The sequence below is a fragment of the Saitoella complicata genome, assembly GCF_001661265.1.
Source record: "Saitoella complicata NRRL Y-17804 unplaced genomic scaffold SAICOscaffold_2, whole genome shotgun sequence".
Classification (NCBI taxonomy): Eukaryota; Fungi; Ascomycota; class Saitoellomycetes; order Saitoellales; family Saitoellaceae; genus Saitoella; species Saitoella complicata.
Window position 1 is genome coordinate 422,359 of NW_017566993.1, and position 16,652 is coordinate 439,010.

Below are 16,652 nucleotides of genomic sequence, written 5' to 3' on the forward strand. Positions count from 1 at the left end.
ACGACATCCACGACATCCACGACATCCACGACACCAAAAATGCCGAGCCGACCTCGCGAACCTGGCCTTGCCCAATCCACCGCAACAACACTCCGCAAGGTCAAGGTCGACACCCGTGCAGGTGAAAACAAGTTGTTCGGCTATAATATATCAACAGAGGTAAGCCTCGACCTGTCTTGCCGACGGTATTCGACCGATTTTAACACTTGCCAACAGCTGAAGTTGGCCACGATGCAAATTCGCCTTTATCGGACTCGGCCTGACTTCCACACGGATCCCTCCCAGCTAGACGGAAGGACGATTACGTTTTTCCGTGAGACTCAGGCATTCATCTTGAGTATCTTGACCAATTATCTTCGTACGATCTGTGTTGCGGCATTCGAGCATGCGAGAGCAAAGAGGCTTACGTAAGTCATCCCGAAATCGATGGCGTGAGAATAATGGCTAACATGCACGATAGTTGGATCCCCAAAACGGAGTACTACGATACGATCAGGGACATCGATCTTGCCAAGAGAGAGACTTACGAACGGTCATTCGACTTTGGACGCTGTTCCTCCCTTCTCGAGATCATCCGTCAGAAAGATCCATTCTGGCAAGACGTCACTCTTACTCCATGGCAAGCGAAGAACAAATTATCCTACATTCGCAACAAGAGAAATCATTGTGCCTTGGGACATGAGAAGCGATCGTTCTCTAAGCCAACGGCGACTTTGATGGAGGACAGTTCCGTCATCAAATGCGTACAGGATTCCATCGAGTTCGTGGACGGGTTTGGTATGTTGTAGGGTACACTCATGCTTTTCGAAATTTCTAACGTATATTGTTTAGGGTATGGGAAGTCTTACAGCCTGAGGAAGCTGTTGAAGGAGGTCAAGAAGTGTACGAGGGAGTAGGAGTAGACGGCATAAATGTTCGTTACGATAGGGATGGAGCTTGGTGTCTGGCGATTAACTTATTCATACCTCATATACCCTAAAGTAATACGATCGTTGTTAGATATCGATCTGTCTTATTCATACTTGGTATACTCCATGCAAATCTGAATCCCGAATCAAAAGCAAAAAATGATAACGCCGTATAAGTCCCCAAATGCAGCTCATGCAAATAGTATCGTAGCAATAATCCTCCTTCCTCTCCGTCCGTAGCTCCATAGTTCCATACCTCCGCGCCCGCCACGAACGAACAACAATCAATCCAACTTAATCGGATACCTCTCCCTAATCCCCTCCCCCCACCTCATAATCGCCCACGGCGCCCCCACCAACCCCACCGCCGCAAACCCCAGCACACTCGTCCCCCACCCATACCCCAACCCCTTATACATCGCCGGCGCAAACAACGGGAAAACAGCACCAACAATGGCGCGAAAGACCGCTCCGGCCGAGATCGCGGACGCGGAGTATCGGGTGAAAGAGTCAATGAAGTAGTTGTTTGTAGTGTTGAAGATGAGGATCATGCCTGTGCCGAAGGGGACCGTGGCGATGATCGGGACGATATAGTGGATCTTGTATTGGACTGTCCAGCCATAAACAAACAACCCCACCGGAATCAACACAGCGCCATACCGCGCCATGGGGAGTCGGAATTCGGGTTTGCCGATACCCCCGTTCGCCTCAGTTTTCTGGTTATAGATTTTTTGGATTTGGGGGACGCCGAAGATGATCGCGATTTGGAATCCGATTCCGCAGCCGAGGTATGCGAGGCCTGAGATACCGACGGACATGCCGTAGATACCTTGGAAGACTGCGGGGAAGGATGTGAAGAGGAGGTAGAGCGTGCCGTAGATGAGTGCCATGTAACATGCCAACAAGAACACGATGGGTTGCATGAACAAGATCTTGAGCGGGCGAACGATTGCGATTCGGAGGCGGAGGAAGAGGGGTCTCTCATCCGCCATCTTCGAGCGGCAGGGGCGTCCAAGTTCCTCCTGTACCCTCGCAGCTTTGCGGGCGAGGAGGGTTGGGTGGTAACTCTCCTTCAAGAAGATGACAGCAAAGGCAGTGTTACAGCCTGCTGTGATGAGCAAGATCCAAAAGATCCACCTCCAATCCAAATTCTCCGCAATAAACCCCCCGGCAATGGGCCCAATACACGGTCCCAACAACGGTCCAAGGACGTACCACCCAATCACCTTACTCCGTACATTCGCAGCATACATATCACTGATCGTCCCACCACCATTACTAATCCCCGAAGCACCAAAAAAGCCCGCAAAAAACCGGGTCACAATAAACGCAGCAATATTCGGCGAAAGCGCACACCCAACCTGAAACACGGTAAACGCAGAATACGTAATCACATAAATCCACCTTCGGCCAAAAACCTCACTAAGCGGCGCCCAGATAAGGGGTCCAATCCCGAATCCGATGACGAATGTAGTCACGGCTAAACTCGCCGTACTCGTCCCTACTCCGAATTCTGATTCGATGTTTGGGAGGGCTGGGGTGAACATGGAGGAGGTGAGGGGCGAGAGGAGGGCCATGAGAGAGATACAGGTGACGTTTGTGATCTTTTTTGAGGAGGGCCAGTTGAGGGGGTTTTCCGGGTCGGTAGGGGACCAGTCGATGATTAGGCTCGATCCGTCTTCGGAGAGTTTCATCCCGGCGTAAGTGTCATATTTTTCGAGGTCTGGCGGCTGCGCGATTGTCGAAGCATCCGGTGTTGGTGTCGCCGATGCCGGTTCGATCTTTGTGTTGAGGATAAGGTCTTCGGCTCTGGTTGATGTCGACGAAGTGGTGGTCATAGGCAGTGTTTTCTCGGCCATATCCTCCGGCCCAACGGGGTCAAGCACCGACACCTCCCCAATCTCGAAACTATTCCGCCTCGTCCCGACAGCAGTCGAAACCTGACTAAACGGCTCCTCACTCGTGGGATGCTCAACGGCTACTCTTCCCAGACTCGCCGACATTGCAACTGGATTGAACATTGCGGGCAAACAGTTTTGCGCGGGGGCTCGGATTTTTGTGTGCGGTTTGCGGGTGTGGCGTGCCGAGTCCCGATCTGCGCGTGTCGGCTATTGTGGACAGAAGGACACATCGTAACGAAGATATACACAGAGACCCGACCCAACAGCAAAAAAAGCAAGAAAATTAATTACGCCTTATCAAACCCCTCGGCAAACTGACTCAACGCCGCAGTACCCTTGCTAAACCTCAAACTCCGCTTCAGCGTCCCCACCATACTCCTCGCCCTCACCGACGCGCTCATACTCGCTCGGCCATGCCCTTGACCGGGGATACTCAGACCCGTCGTACTTCCCGAACTCCCGCTTTCGTCTTGGGTTTGTTCCGCACCCCCACTTCCAAAAGGAGTCTCCGTCCGGCCCTGGAATGACGCCGTATGCGGTGCTCGACCAAGAACTGGTCGTCGTGGCGATGTCGAGAGTTTGACAGGTGGGAGGTTGGGGTATGTGCTGGATTCCCGGAGTGTGAGTTTGTAGAGGTGTGTCGACGTTTTGCCGTCCGAGATGGTTGAGATGGGGCTTAGTCGTGACATACCGTTGCTTCCGGCTGACGTGACGGTGAGTCTGTTGAGGTCCGCCGCGAAATTCCGGCGGAAGAGCGATTTGAGGGACTCGTGTAATGGTCGCATCTCTGCACTGACGAGCCTACCATGAATCTCGAGACAACGCTGCAACACCCCGACTTGTTCGTTGATCGCATACCCAAGGTTCTCGATCGTTTCAGCCTCACCCTCCTGAGCCAATCTGTATTCATCACTGAGGAACTTTGCCCGGTATTGCCGTATCCCTCCGTTGATCGGCGAATCAACAGCACCACTCAGACTCATAGAAAAAGGACTCAAGTTATCGCACACGTCCAGCTGTCCATACTTGAGCTCAAACCCCATCAACTCCTCGTTCTTCGCATGCACAGCGCCCAACGCGTTCTCCAGAGGCGATGAGCGTACGACTCCAACATCGGCAATCTCAGCACGTCTTATGATGGTGGGGAAAGCAACGTCGGTGGTGTAGAGAGTCTTCTCAGTCCAGAGATCCAGTACACTGAATTCACTTGAGCTGGAGCTAATGGTCGGCATTCGACTGACAGATACGGGTCTCGTGTAGGAGAAGTGTCGGATTCCATGACGGACGTAATGCTCTCTTATCCGCGTGCTTACATCTTGTCTGAGGAAAACCGCATGAGTCCGATCCGGTTCCGGTTGGACGGCGTTGATTTGAAGATATTGACCATCTTGTTGACCCAAGACGTCCGGAAGAGCGAGATTGGCTGGTAACAACTCGGCTTCCGGATACAGTATCTGCATCCGTTCGACAAAACCCGACAATCTCTCCCAATGCGCGCCTTCGAAGATGAACTGTCGGTTCCGGAGTACCGGTGGGAATCCTAATCCATAAAAGGCGACGCGGAAGAACTCGGAATGCGTTCGGTCGTCGTTGACGATGTTGTCGAGGAACTGGGCTTGTCGGAGATGCATCGCGCTCAACTTTGCGTACTCGAGCGTTCTCGTCTCGTAAACGTCCGAAAGCGTTTTGCATACCTCGATCGCGTATTCCCATGCTCGTCCTTGTATGTGGTAGTCGATCATTTGGAGATATATTGCCTCCTTCCTTGCCGAAGGGGTCTGCCGAGGGAACTCCGGCTGTGTCAACTCCGGCAACAGCTCTGTGTCATCCCATGCATACAAATCGGCATGCATCTGTAACGCCAAAGCAGCCTCGACGAAGTGTTCCTGCTGGACGTGCAGCTCGACAAGCGTATGCACATACCTAACGTAGATGTCTTCCTCGATATCCTTGATGAACTCAAGTAGCTTCAGCGTGTCATAATATCGACCATAATCGTACGCTTCACCATCGGGTAAACTATACAATCCTCCCAGCAGGCTCAGAAATCGATCGAGTGAGCCAAGGAGATCTTCAACCATCCCCAAGAACTCCGGAGATACGCCGAGTTGATCAAACCCCTCACGGAGTATGCCCACGAATAGGTCTTTCCCGTCCTGCTCTGCAAGCGCGGGCTTCTTGTTGAAGACACTATCGAGTGCATGAATCATGGCCTCATGCACGACGGTGAGGTTCTCGTTCAGGTTGTACTCATTAACTACCATTGTCTGCAAGATTCGTGCGGCCACAATTCGAAGTTCCTCATGATTACTCAACGCAATCTCAACAAGCTGTGATATCAGACACGGAGCAAATTGCACCTGGTATCCACCCAGACGGTCAATGGCAACGTCCAGGTTACCGTCTCCTATTGGAGTCCAGCCAAGGCAGTTCCACGCTCGTCTGAGTAGATATGCCCCTTGACTCCGCAAATCGCCAACGAGGTGCCAAACTGCACGTCTCTTTTGTGTGCTGAAGGTCTCAATGACCAAGGCGTCACTCCCAATGACTTTCAGAAGAAGCGTGAAAAACCTTTGCCAGAGCTCAGTGGGAAAAGTGTCGGCGATCTCCGGTTGCGGAAGAAGATGGCTGCGTAGTACATCACAAACATTCTCCAAATAGTCGACCGTACCGCGATGAACCAAAGCTCTCACATTCAGCCAGGTATCTGGAAAGATACCAGGTTCGAGAATCACTTCAAGAATGTTCAGCACCTTCGTTAGATGCAAGACAATATCGCCGTGAAACGCGGAGACGATAGAGTAGAAATAAGAACTGAATTGGTCCTGGCTTGCCAGCCGAAAGAGCGTCAAGATCAGTGATGTGGCCTCACAGAGCCCCTCATCGATTCCGCTCGCCAACGTTCGAGTGGACAAAGGGTACGCCTCGGGAAACAGGACAGTCGTTCCACGTGACCTGTCCGAAGAGGATGTACGGAGGTCGTCGTACATTTCCACGATGCTCCCTAGCACCGGTAAAAAGATTGCCACCTTTGTGTCGTGCTCAACTTTTGCACCGTCACCGACCGTTCGTCGCTCACTCCACAGCTGATCAAGAAGGACGGCAAATATTGTGAGTGTCAAGCGGATACGGGCGAATGTATACGCTCCGCTATTGGTCTCAAAGGTTGGCGAGAGTGGACTTCGAGGGCTGACAGGAAGCGAGGAAGAGGGGGCCGACTGCAGCCATGTAACGACATGTGTGATCAATTCACGGTGTAATTCACCAATCATGAACATCGGGCTTCGACAAAGGTTCAGGATCAGAAGGAGCTTGTAGACTCCCTGTTGACCTCGGCTATCTCGACAGGATTTGAGGAAATTCACGGCAATGCCAAATACCTCCTCCATCGGAAATACGCTCGCCAGTACTGGCAACAAGTCACCAAAGTGCTGAATGGCGATAGTCTGCGTGCCGACGATAGACTGCGGCGACGTCGTGGCCATCAACGAGTTTAGTGATTCCAACATGCCGCGAAGAGCCTTCACGAAGGTGAGATCGTTGTGCGCTGCGTTGATTCCTAGACCAATCTCCTTCTGTCTCTGCTTCTGCCGGGCTAACACAATGAACCGCACAATGTGCTGCCAAACTTTCATCATGGCACGCAATTGCCGGGCATTGTCATCGGTTGTTGGATGGGAGAGGAGCCTCTGAATGCACCGGACGAGATTGGCTGTTGCAAAAGGATAGTTGAACTGAGTGTCCATGTAGTTGTCGACAACATGCTTGAAATGCGTAAATCGTCGATCGGAAACGACGCCCAAAACAACCACGAGGACCTCAAAGACTAAGTCGTCAAGCCGTCCTGATGGGTTACCCTCCACAAGAATACCAAAGAGGGCGTCAAACACCTCCTTCTGAAACTTGACGAACTCAATCTCCGGCACAAAGCATACTTGCTTCAACACCTCCTCAAGAGCCTCAGGACCATTGACGTCTGTCCGTGCCAACACGTCCTTCCACTCCAACAGAGAAGACAGTGCCTGGTCTTGAGTGATCGTTGTCGAGCACAGGGTCGTCTTGATCCTCACGGCGGCCAGTAGCTTGCCCAAAGCGCCGTACGTCGGCCGATATTGAAGGTAAGTGGAAGGGGATCGATCAGACACAGGATCATACACATATAGGTGGAGATCGTGATCTCCATCTTTGACGAATGTATTCCGTGACCGATCAAACAACGGCATGTATGCAGTAGCAAGAGGCGTTTCTGATCCCACCGTCCGCACGGAGAAACAAAGATGCGCCTCGTGCCAATCGAGATCATCCAGTTCGACCTTGAAGGACTCGCGCCAAGTCGGGTCACGAAGGCCGGCAATGGCGCTCACCCATGCGTCGTGATCCTCAAGATTTGATACACTCGGAAGCGACAATGTATGCCCGTCATCTGTGCGAAGTTCGCATTCAAGGTAGATCTCCCGCACTTGGAGTGGACTTAGGGGCACTGTTCCACCACTCTTCCCGGTCAAGAGCGACGCCCCCACCGATCCAAGCACATCAGCACCCACAAGCTCAACATAAAGGTCAGACCGCTCTCCAAACTGCATACCAGCTGTGAAGCCGTATCTCGGTAGAACTGTGACGCCCTGCAAAACGGTCGGCCAAGCACGCGCCAAACCGTCCGCGTTCGTTCCAGAGAACACTCGCACGTTGACGTGAAGGCTATCTGCACGAGCGTTCTTCTCGATCACGTTCACCTTCGAATGGATGATGTCCTCGTGTAGTGTAGCGTGCCCAGACCCATCCAACCTCGCCGCGGGAGTAAAAATCCGCATGATTTGTTGCCCGCCTTCCAACTCCTTGCTCTGTAGGAAACGACTGATTTCAAGTACAGCACATCCGAAGGGTCTCCGACAATCCTGCTCGTGTGCTCCAGCAGATCTACTAGAGCCGGCTGTACTAGGCGGCCGTAGATCAAGACTTGCCTTCGATCCGTTCACGCCGAAAAATGCACTCTTCCGGCTCGTTTTGCTGGATTTGCTTTCGCCCGAGCTGGTGTGGGTCCGTGTGGAGACAGCGGCTAGGATGAGCGTCTCTATCTTGTAGATCCGGCAGACGAGATGTACGCTATCGGCACACTCCTTCATGCTCAAGCCGTCGAATAACATCCGAACATCATCCCACACACCATCGCCATCCGTAGGCACGCCTTGCGAGTTGATGGAAACAACGTATGGCTCGGTGATGTACTTCGCGCCAGAGTAGAGGAAAAAGTGACACTGGACCTGCTCGCTTGCGGCATTGCAGATGTTGGCAACGAAGGCACGAACATCCACCAGCACGAACTTGGACAACGGCGCCGATTCAGCGGATTCACTGAACGGGTGTTCGTCGAAATCTCCACCCTTGCAAGTACCGGTTGGCGAGGCTGAGGACGTAAGCGCAGCTTGCTTGACCATCAACCGTATCGGGCTGATACCATCATCACCACCCTCGATCTTACCATCCAAGGTGCTGCGAACGATCAGATCCGCACCAATTAACTTGTTTCCCTCCACCAATGTGTTCACAGCGCCCTCTCTCACCCTCCTCATCTCCTCTCGCGTCAAAGCGCCACTGCTCATTTCCCGTCGAATCCGCTCGCACTCATCAATCTTGCCCGACACAGCGGCGAAAAGGTCGTACTGAGAGCAAGCAAGAAGCCGAGGGAGAGCAGCATACCACTCCTTGCACGCGGCTGATATCTCATCAACAACGGGTTCCGTTTTCCCTAGCCTCGACTCCTCGTATGGACTGATGCCAGGTATTGGAGGTGGAGAACGATGCGCGAATGCGCTTCGAGGACGCGGTGTAGGGCGTGTGCTCGGAGTCCTTGTTTCGGGCGTACGAGGTGTTCGAGGGTAGACACTGCTGGTATGTGGTCCAGTGGCGGGAACGAGTGAGCTCGACTTACGGGTACGCGTGCCGCCCGGGGATGCAGGTGGGGTGGTGAACGTAGTGGCTTGTCGTCGTTCCTTCTCAGAGCAATAACTTCGCCGCGCCGTGGGTGTTGGTACAGACATGACAGATCCCATCTCCTCCTTGAACGCGTTCCAAGGCGTTTCCGTACCATCCGCCTCCTCCTGCAAAGCCATGAACTCCCGTACGCAGATACAGTCCTTGGGGAAGACGCCGACGAACGCTCGGGTCTCAATAGCACCGTCACCATCGCCAGCGCTCTCACATCCGTTCGCAATGGCTTCCGTAACCAAATATCCCCGGTACCATCCCTCGCATTCTTCGAACACGTAGACTTCATCGCCGAGAGATAGCGCGACTTCGAATCCCGAAGCACCCTCGGGGGCAGAGTTGGTTGGGTCGAGCGGCGTGAAGTTGTGAACGGCGTGACCGTATCCGATGCCGAAGGTCAAAGGTTGCCATTGACTGTCACTCGCGCAGCAATGGTTGGGTAACATTCGTAGTCGCGTAGTCCGTTGGGGTTGTCGCGTGGGGTAGTTGTGCTGACGTCGCAGCTGTACCAGACTTGAAGGGATTGATGGAGAGTGTAAAGAGGATCGCTTATCGGGATTGGTGATTTCCGTAAAGGAGGTGAGTTCAAACTCAGGCCGGAATTGACGGCAACGCAGGCGTTTCAGGGTCGTTGACGAGGCTCGAGGGCGTGATATCCGAGGAGGCCCGTGCTCTGATGAGCTGAAGGTAAGAGCAAGACGATTGAGGAATTGTCGGATGCAAAACGAGTAGGAGTGATTCAGCTACCCAATACAGGGAACAACGTCGTGAAGATCATAGCATGCGTGGGTGTGTGGTCAGATTGTATGCATAAACCTTAAAGGGCCGGTGCGGCTCAACAAGCTTCAGGTCGCCGTGAACCTTCAACAAGGGCTCGCGTTCCGTCCACTGCTGCACTTCAATGAGAAGCCGAAACAAAAAGGGCTGGACGTGGAAAGCGCCAAGCGAGTTGAACATACCATAATAACGATGACCTTCGAGGCTGTGCGGGGAGCGGTCCAAGCACGGATGGTAAGATTCGACCAGGGTTCGCGCCGCGCCGTAAACGAATACGCCGGCGAATTGAATTAAGCTCGCAGGCGTTGAGGAACGGCCGACCGTTGCGGGCGCCCTGATTCGTAACAGGCTTAGCCAAGGCACCATGCATATTAAAACCTTGTACTTGATATCGGCGAAGAAAGCGCCCAAAGTCGGTGAAACACTCACCTTCTCGTTGGCTATCTTCCCTATTATCTCCTTGTGTTGTTCCTCCATGAATGCTCGGGAATGATCCACGACGGTCAAGAGATTGCCTGTGCTGACTCCAAATGTGACCTTTGAGACACGTGTGAGCACCTTCAGCACGGGAAGAGACTGACGATCCGAGGTGAGTGACACGGTCAACCCAGGCGGAGACAAAGTAAGTCTTGTAGGGGAGAAGGGTCTCGACGTATGAAGTAACAGTCTCATACCGCTCGTAATCACGCATCAAATCAGCGAGATTCTCCTCGAACTTCTCCTCCGGCAAGGATTTCATGCGCTCCTGCATGGTATTGAAGAAACCATCCCATTCCTCCTTAGTGCGGAATGCACGTTTGCAGTTCGTCACCACATTCTTCTCAATGTGCCAACGACATAACACCCGTACGGCTCACTCGGAAACAGACCCTGGAACGACCCCGGCCCTCGACACAAAATCATCGAAGACACGGATTCACGTCCCCCCCTTCGCGCCGTAATCCTCGATTTCGGCGGTGTCCCCCATCTCGACGTAACAGGCCTCCAAAACCTCATCGACGTCCGCGCACAACTCGACCGACACGCCGGCGTCGCAGTCCCATGGCACTTCGCACAAGTCCGCAACGGGTGGATCAAACGCGCCCTCGTATCCGGTGGGTTTGGGCAAACAGAGCAACCCCGTCGTTCCGTATTCTCCGTCGCGAACGTCGGTGTGCAGAATGATCCCGTTCCCAAAGAGGCAGGAGCCCAGGATGAGGAGATTGGTGTGGATACGGATAGTGTTAGTAGTGTGGGTAAGATTGTGCCATTGTTGAGTGTTAACCGGCCGTATTTCCATGCGGATTTGGATGAGGCGGTGAAGGCTGCTGTGTTGGAGAGTGAGGATGTGAAGGCGTAGGAGTTGGCGTTGGCGTTGGTGGTATGATGTAAGAAAAATGGACGTCGACGTTCTTTACAGCAGCGTTGCCTTGTTGGTGTACGGGGTTGGGTGTTTTTCATGCTCTTCTTGGATTCTTTTTAGTATCACGGTTAAGGTTAATCAAAAGGCTTGACGATATTTGTCGTATCCTACCTCCACTGCACCGCCTCCTTCCTCGCCGATGCCTCTCTACATAAAGTGTACGGCACTAAATCATGATTCAATGCAACGGGGAAGAAGTCCGAATTAACGCAAGTTGTTCATTTCGTGGCCGTGTCCTATCCTATCGTATCTCGATCCTACCGTAATCCTGGGTGCCCCACTGATATCCATCCTTTCGCCCTAATCCCATCCAATTCCACCCATAAACCCGTAACCACAAAACAAAAATAAAATACTTAGAACGCCGCCATCACTCCTTCCATTTCCATTCCCTCCTCCCTAAACCCTCGACCCAACCCCACCCCCACCCCTCTCAACCCTCCTCCTAATCCTCAACACCCCCATCTTCCACCACATCCGAAACCGCGTCCACCGCTCCTTCGCATTCTCCCTCCTCCTCACCCCTGATCCAGCTCCTCCACTCCCGGGACTCGGTGGCTCGAAGTCGAAGTCGAGGAGGGGCTCGGGTGTGTGTTCACGCGGGATGGGATCGGAGGGTGGAGGAATGATTTCGTGTCGTGGTGTGTGTAGTGTAATCGACACCCTCCTCGGCCTTAAATTCAAACTACTCCCTAACCCCGAAATCGAGGTCGTCCTACTCCCTCGTTCCCTGGTAGCGTGATCCGTAGTTGTCGATGTAGTATACAGCGATGACCCCGTTCGACTCAGCGACGCAGAGACAGAAGCACTAGCGGATGATCCACTCCGCCTCCTCAACCCCTGTATCCACCCCGTCGTCGAGTTCTGCGTCTGCGCACTAACCGGCGGACTCGGCGTCGGCGTCGGTGTCGATGTCGATGTCGCGCGTTTGTGGCCCTGGGTTGACCATGCTGTTGATGCGCCTGAGTATGCGAAGGAGTGCGTGGGACTGGAGGGTGGAGCGGGATCGATGATGATGTGTCGCGGGGATGAGCGGGAGAGGGAGACGACGCGGCGGGGCATTGCTTGGTTATTGGCGGGGTGTATACTGGTGACAGGTGGTTGTGGGAATGTATGCGCCACGACTTTCGAGTGTGAGAGACGCGGTTTTGGTGATGGTATGAATGCGCTCCGTTCGCAAGACTGCTGTTGTCGTACAGGAATAGGGGCCGTGTAGAGGTCGGTGAAGTAGACACGCGAAGAGCGGGATAAATGCACCGTACCGAACCCGTCAGCTGATCGCAAGATACTTCGGCTGTCGTTGCCGCGTCCTCAAAGCTTATGTATTCGTATTCGTAGTCAAGATGAATGCGCTGTCCTCAAACAGCTGTTGAGCTTTGTAAGGAAGAAGGGGGAGTCGGACTTGTGTTTGTATTCTTCTGGGTGTCGATCATGATGTTACCCCAAATCCCGCGCGAGGTGATTTCGGTAGCGGCACGTCAGTTAGGATTCGCGGGGAACATTGCACGAGCTTACATAGAGCTCATCGGGATCGGAGGAAGTGAAGGGATGGATTGAGTGAGCGATTGGGTTTTGCTCAGTGGTCCCCTACCGGTCATGATCGCGCGACACTCGAGGCAAGGAGCACCCTTCGCCGGCCGCCAGCCAGCTCGACACCGTTTGGTCACCAAACCAATTCTGCCTGCCATCAGCAGCTCGGGTCAACTCACCGCAGATCCTTCCCCCATCGAACACCGCATCGGTTTCTGGAAGCTCGAGCGCGGCCATCGATTCCGACATGACGTCACCCGCCTCCCCCGCGGACGCGCCGCACCGCCCTGGTACGCGCACCACTCGACATGCCCGCTCGTGACTGCTGTGCACCCGTCGCGATGTCCTACTACACCGGCATCACAGAACCCGCCCGTCCAGCCTCCGCTCCCCTCCCCCTCACCGACCCCGTCAAACTCTGGACAACCCCCACCGACCGCGACCTCCACCACGACCTCGCAGAACTATACTCCCTCCTCCTCTCCCTCGAATTCCTCGAGAAAGCGTACGTACGCGACCAGGTGAGTGAGGAAGAATACGAACGGAATTGCGTACGGCTGTTGGGGCAGTGGGGGACGTTGTTGAAGAGTGAGGCTGTGAAAGGGGCGTTTGGGGATTTGGAGGGGTTTATGGGGAAGTATAGGGTTCGCACATCCCTCTCAGGTTAGGGATTGGCTGACGAGGGTGGGGGCGAACAGATATCTGCACCAGCCGCTGCGTACCGTATCTCCACCGGTGTCCCCGCGAGCTTTGAACACGCCCCCGCTCCTCCCGTGCCCGAAGTATCCACATCCACCCCTCAGACTTTGTCTTCTTCAAACACCGCGGGGAGTGGAGGAGGAGGAGGAGGAGGCGTACAAGGCCCAAACCCACAAAAAGTCGCGAGCGCGGTACAGAACTTCATCACTTTCCTCGACGCCCTAAAACTCTCCTACCGCGCAAAAGACCAACTCCACCCTCTGTTGTCCGACCTCATCCAATCCGTTGATGCCGTCATACCTCCTCACACTGGTGCCCAATCATCTTCCAGCACAGAAGGGGCAGAAGGCCAGGGAGGAGCAAGGCCATTTGAAGGTCGAGGCAAGATCCTGTATTGGCTAATCGAGTTAAATAAGATGAAAGCGAGTGATGAGTGTTCGGAGGAACAGGTTAGGCAGATGATGTTTGATATTGAGGGTGTGTATGGGGAGTTTTTTAGGAGGTTGTCCGGGTGAGGAGTACGGGCAGAGAGGAAGATGGGAAACTTGATCGGTGTATTTCAATTCTATCGACTCCAGGTTCCTCCACCGCGATGCCCAAGACTCCGCCAAACGCGCACTGCGTCACCGGCTGCGAACCCCTGCATCCCGCCCACGAACCTTAACCATACAGCCCAGCTCTCGCAAGACACCGTCACTCTCACTCCTTAGGGAAATAATACCATGTCACTCTCAGCACAATGCCCCGCCTACGCCCCATTCTTCGGCTTCTCCGGCGTAGCTGCTGCGATGATTTTTAGCTGTGGGTCCTCCTATCCTCCTCATCCCACCCCGAGACGAGTTTCATGGATGAACAGACTGGCTAATGCAAGAGTGGTAGCGATGGGCGCAGCATACGGTACTGCGAAGGCTGGAATCGGAATCGCGGGTATGGGAACGTTTAAGCCAGAGCTGATCATGAAGAGTTTGATCCCGGTCGTCATGAGTGGTATTATCGCCGTAAGTCTCCACTCTCCCTGTTCTTCCCCAAAGAGATCATATCCTAATCATTTCCTCGACAGGTCTACGGCCTTGTCATCGCAGTCCTAATCGCCGGCGAACTATCTCCAACCGAACCCTACTCCCTCTTCAACGGCTTCGTCCACATGGCCGCTGGACTCTGTGTCGGCCTCACTGGGTTAGCGGCTGGGTGGACGATTGGCATTGTTGGGGATATGGGGGTGAGGAGTTATTTGTTGCAGCCGAGGATTTTTGTTAGTATGGTTTTGGGTGAGTACTTGTCTAAAAAAAAAAAAACCGCGGTGGCTAGATGAGGCGGGACTGGGGGCAGTGGGAGCAGAGGGCTAACGGTGTGTGTTGCAGTGCTTATTTTTGCGGAAGTGTTGGGGTTGTATGGGTTGATTGTGGGACTGATCTTGAATACGAAGGGGACGAGTGACTGCTGAGCTCGATCGTGATCGGCATGACCGTACCGTGAGGAACGAAGACCGGCGGGATTCGTCGTAACGTCCAGAAAGAAAATACACATTCTGAATACCAGAAACCCTTACCGTAAGCTCGTTCATTCACGGCTTTACCTCCTTTGTATCGTACCCATGCCATATCCCAAACACAAAAGAAATCGAAAAAAGATGCCCAACAACGCCAAATGATGAAATTCCCAGTAATGATCGCAGGTTAACGCTTCTTTCCGGACGTCGCACGCTTTCCTTGTCCCTTCTTCGGGGGTCCCTTTCCACGTCTCCTCCGTCTAAATGACAAGCACATAATCAATACAAACTCTTCACATAAAACTCCGAGTGAAAGGGGGATACATACACCTCGTTCTCCTTAATCCGCTGTTCTTCCGCCAAATTGACCATAGGATTCCCAATCCCTCGCTCATCAACAGTGCCATTCTCGATCATCCCCGCCCGCATCTTATTGAAATCCCTGACGAATTTAGCAACGGTGATATTCGTCCTGACGTAGTAATCCGACACCGTGGGTCCCTTGAGTCGTTGTCTGAGGATTTTGTTTCCGGTTCGTGCGTTGGTTGGGTTGAATGTCGTCATGAAGATCTGAGATGCACTTTTCTGGAGAGCGTGGAGCCGCTTCATCGCTGGTGGGACGAGGACCATCTTTGCCCTTGGTTGCGACGTTCTGTACGTCCGGTCGGAGGTGAGCTGGATGCGCAGGCCGAAACGTCGACGTGGCTGGGACGCGCTACTGCCAGCACGTACGGACGCGGAGTACCATACGTACAGCGAAACAGAGCATACAACCCTCGAGTAATCGATCAGAAACAAGCAGAAATGGTACGTGTAATTGGTCATTGGGAGACGAGTGACGGTTTAGGTGACGTGGGTAAAGTTGCGGTTGTGCGGTGAGTGTGCGGGTCGCCTGGAATGGATCAATCAAGGTTCCAAGGGCTGGGGCATTGGATGGTCAGCGCACGTTCGTGAAGCTTCGTTCGAGTACGAGGTTGTCTGGCTCTCGAGGATGAACGTGTACGCTCGCTTGCCTAGTCATCCATCGCTGCTGCTCACACACACCGCAACCGCACCACCCCTCCCCTCCCTCTCTTCCCCCAAACCAGTGCTAACACCACCCAGTCCTCCCCATCAGCCTCAACCACATCCTCCCGCCCCTCCTCCCCCCCTCCCCCCGGCGGCGCCCGCAACATCATTCGCCGCCGCGCAACTCAAGAAGCCAAAGCCGCGAACGAGAACCGTCGTCCGGCTGGAACGAGGGCTGCAGGTGCTGGTGGTAGTACGCAGACGATGTTGAAGTTGTATACTGAAGAGGGAGTTGGGTTGAAAGTGTGAGTACTCGATGCTTAGGTGTTGGGGGTGAAGGCTAATGTGTGGGTGTGTGTTTAGTGACCCCGTTGTGGTTTTGGTCATTTCGCTTGGGTTCATTGCGTCTGTTTTCGCTTTGCACATAATCTCCAAGTTGGCGAGGAAGTTCTCCGCATAAGGGGTGATGATGGAGGAATTTGCTGCGTGAGGAACGAGACGTTACGGAAGGTGAAGAGAAGGAGTCATGTGGGGCACTGGTGCTGAATTGGGAAGCAGCAAGTTAGAAGCGGACGTGGGACGCATAGGAGGTGAAGAAGTGGGTCGTGATTTTTTCTTGGATTTGTCTGTTACAACTGCAGCGGCTGGAGGTGGCGCATCGTCTCGATGGGTCTACGAGCGAAAAGGAAGTGGAGGAAGCCTGTCTACTGTGGTGCTTTGGGAGCAGGTTGTCTGAATATACCATCATCTACTATTGACCTTCGTTTGACGACTTTTTCTCCACCCGCGGCATAGGCGGATCCTTACAGAGGACGATTGCGAGAACCGGTGGATCGTGATGCCCCATGGTTCGCATGTCCGATGCCCGACGATGTACAGCTGTACAGGTTCCCGTGCACGTCGAGAGGTCAAACGGTAATTAGGCAGAATCAGATCTCCGCTTTCAACATTCC

General features: G+C 53.6%; 9 protein-coding genes across 9 annotated transcripts in view; 6 read left to right on the top strand and 3 right to left on the bottom strand.

Annotated features, from left to right (window-relative positions):
* Positions 1-896, top strand: part of SAICODRAFT_23146 (uncharacterized protein) — a gene marked incomplete at both ends in the record, with an annotated part of 2,178 nt that extends 1,282 nt beyond the window's left edge. Inside the window, 4 exons of the mRNA XM_019166675.1 lie at positions 100-159; positions 217-407; positions 461-777; positions 832-896. Of these exons, the coding sequence (XP_019026894.1) occupies positions 100-159; positions 217-407; positions 461-777; positions 832-896 (633 nt within the window). The remainder of the gene's footprint in view (positions 1-99; positions 160-216; positions 408-460; positions 778-831) is intronic.
* Positions 897-1,192: 296 nt separating this feature from the next.
* Positions 1,193-9,240, bottom strand: SAICODRAFT_23147 (uncharacterized protein; the record flags this gene model as incomplete). Its single annotated transcript, XM_019166676.1, has 2 exons — positions 1,193-3,016; positions 3,199-9,240. The coding sequence occupies 2 exons, from the start codon at positions 9,238-9,240 to the stop codon at positions 1,193-1,195; spliced, it is 7,866 nt and encodes a 2,621-aa protein (XP_019026895.1).
* A 1,155-nt stretch (positions 9,241-10,395) lies between these two features.
* SAICODRAFT_5006 (uncharacterized protein) lies at positions 10,396-10,910 on the top strand (the record flags this gene model as incomplete). Its single annotated transcript, XM_019168992.1, has 2 exons — positions 10,396-10,417; positions 10,480-10,910. 2 exons carry the CDS (start codon positions 10,396-10,398, stop codon positions 10,908-10,910), a joined length of 453 nt encoding a protein of 150 aa, XP_019026896.1.
* A 462-nt stretch (positions 10,911-11,372) lies between these two features.
* SAICODRAFT_5007 (uncharacterized protein) lies at positions 11,373-12,035 on the bottom strand (the record flags this gene model as incomplete). Its single annotated transcript, XM_019168993.1, has 1 exon — positions 11,373-12,035. One exon carries the CDS (start codon positions 12,033-12,035, stop codon positions 11,373-11,375), a length of 663 nt encoding a protein of 220 aa, XP_019026897.1.
* Positions 12,036-12,844: 809 nt separating this feature from the next.
* SAICODRAFT_87971 (ESCRT-1 complex, Vps28 subunit) lies at positions 12,845-13,717 on the top strand (the record flags this gene model as incomplete). Its single annotated transcript, XM_019171529.1, has 4 exons — positions 12,845-13,147; positions 13,202-13,311; positions 13,390-13,495; positions 13,556-13,717. 4 exons carry the CDS (start codon positions 12,845-12,847, stop codon positions 13,715-13,717), a joined length of 681 nt encoding a protein of 226 aa, XP_019026898.1.
* On the top strand, positions 13,687-13,970 carry SAICODRAFT_28812 (uncharacterized protein). The gene has a single exon (XM_019167240.1). It carries the CDS (start codon positions 13,739-13,741, stop codon positions 13,910-13,912), a length of 174 nt encoding a protein of 57 aa, XP_019026900.1. The 5' UTR covers positions 13,687-13,738; the 3' UTR covers positions 13,913-13,970.
* Positions 13,687-14,787, top strand: SAICODRAFT_87974 (V-type ATPase). Its single transcript, XM_019171530.1, has 4 exons — positions 13,687-14,003; positions 14,082-14,200; positions 14,263-14,470; positions 14,564-14,787. Exons 1-4 carry the CDS (start codon positions 13,925-13,927, stop codon positions 14,644-14,646), a joined length of 489 nt encoding a protein of 162 aa, XP_019026899.1. The 5' UTR covers positions 13,687-13,924; the 3' UTR covers positions 14,647-14,787.
* A 65-nt stretch (positions 14,788-14,852) lies between these two features.
* SAICODRAFT_63762 (uncharacterized protein) lies at positions 14,853-15,348 on the bottom strand. The gene is made up of 2 exons (XM_019170016.1): positions 15,020-15,348; positions 14,853-14,951 (listed from the first exon to the last, which is right to left on the bottom strand). The coding sequence occupies exons 1-2, from the start codon at positions 15,319-15,321 to the stop codon at positions 14,879-14,881; spliced, it is 375 nt and encodes a 124-aa protein (XP_019026901.1). The 5' UTR covers positions 15,322-15,348; the 3' UTR covers positions 14,853-14,878.
* Positions 15,349-15,819: 471 nt separating this feature from the next.
* On the top strand, positions 15,820-16,159 carry SAICODRAFT_52251 (protein transport protein sec61 subunit beta; the record flags this gene model as incomplete). The annotated part of the gene is made up of 2 exons (XM_019169129.1): positions 15,820-16,004; positions 16,063-16,159. Coding segments are annotated over 2 exons (282 nt in total), but the record flags the coding sequence as incomplete, so codon positions are not given.
* Positions 16,160-16,652: the final 493 nt, after the last annotated feature.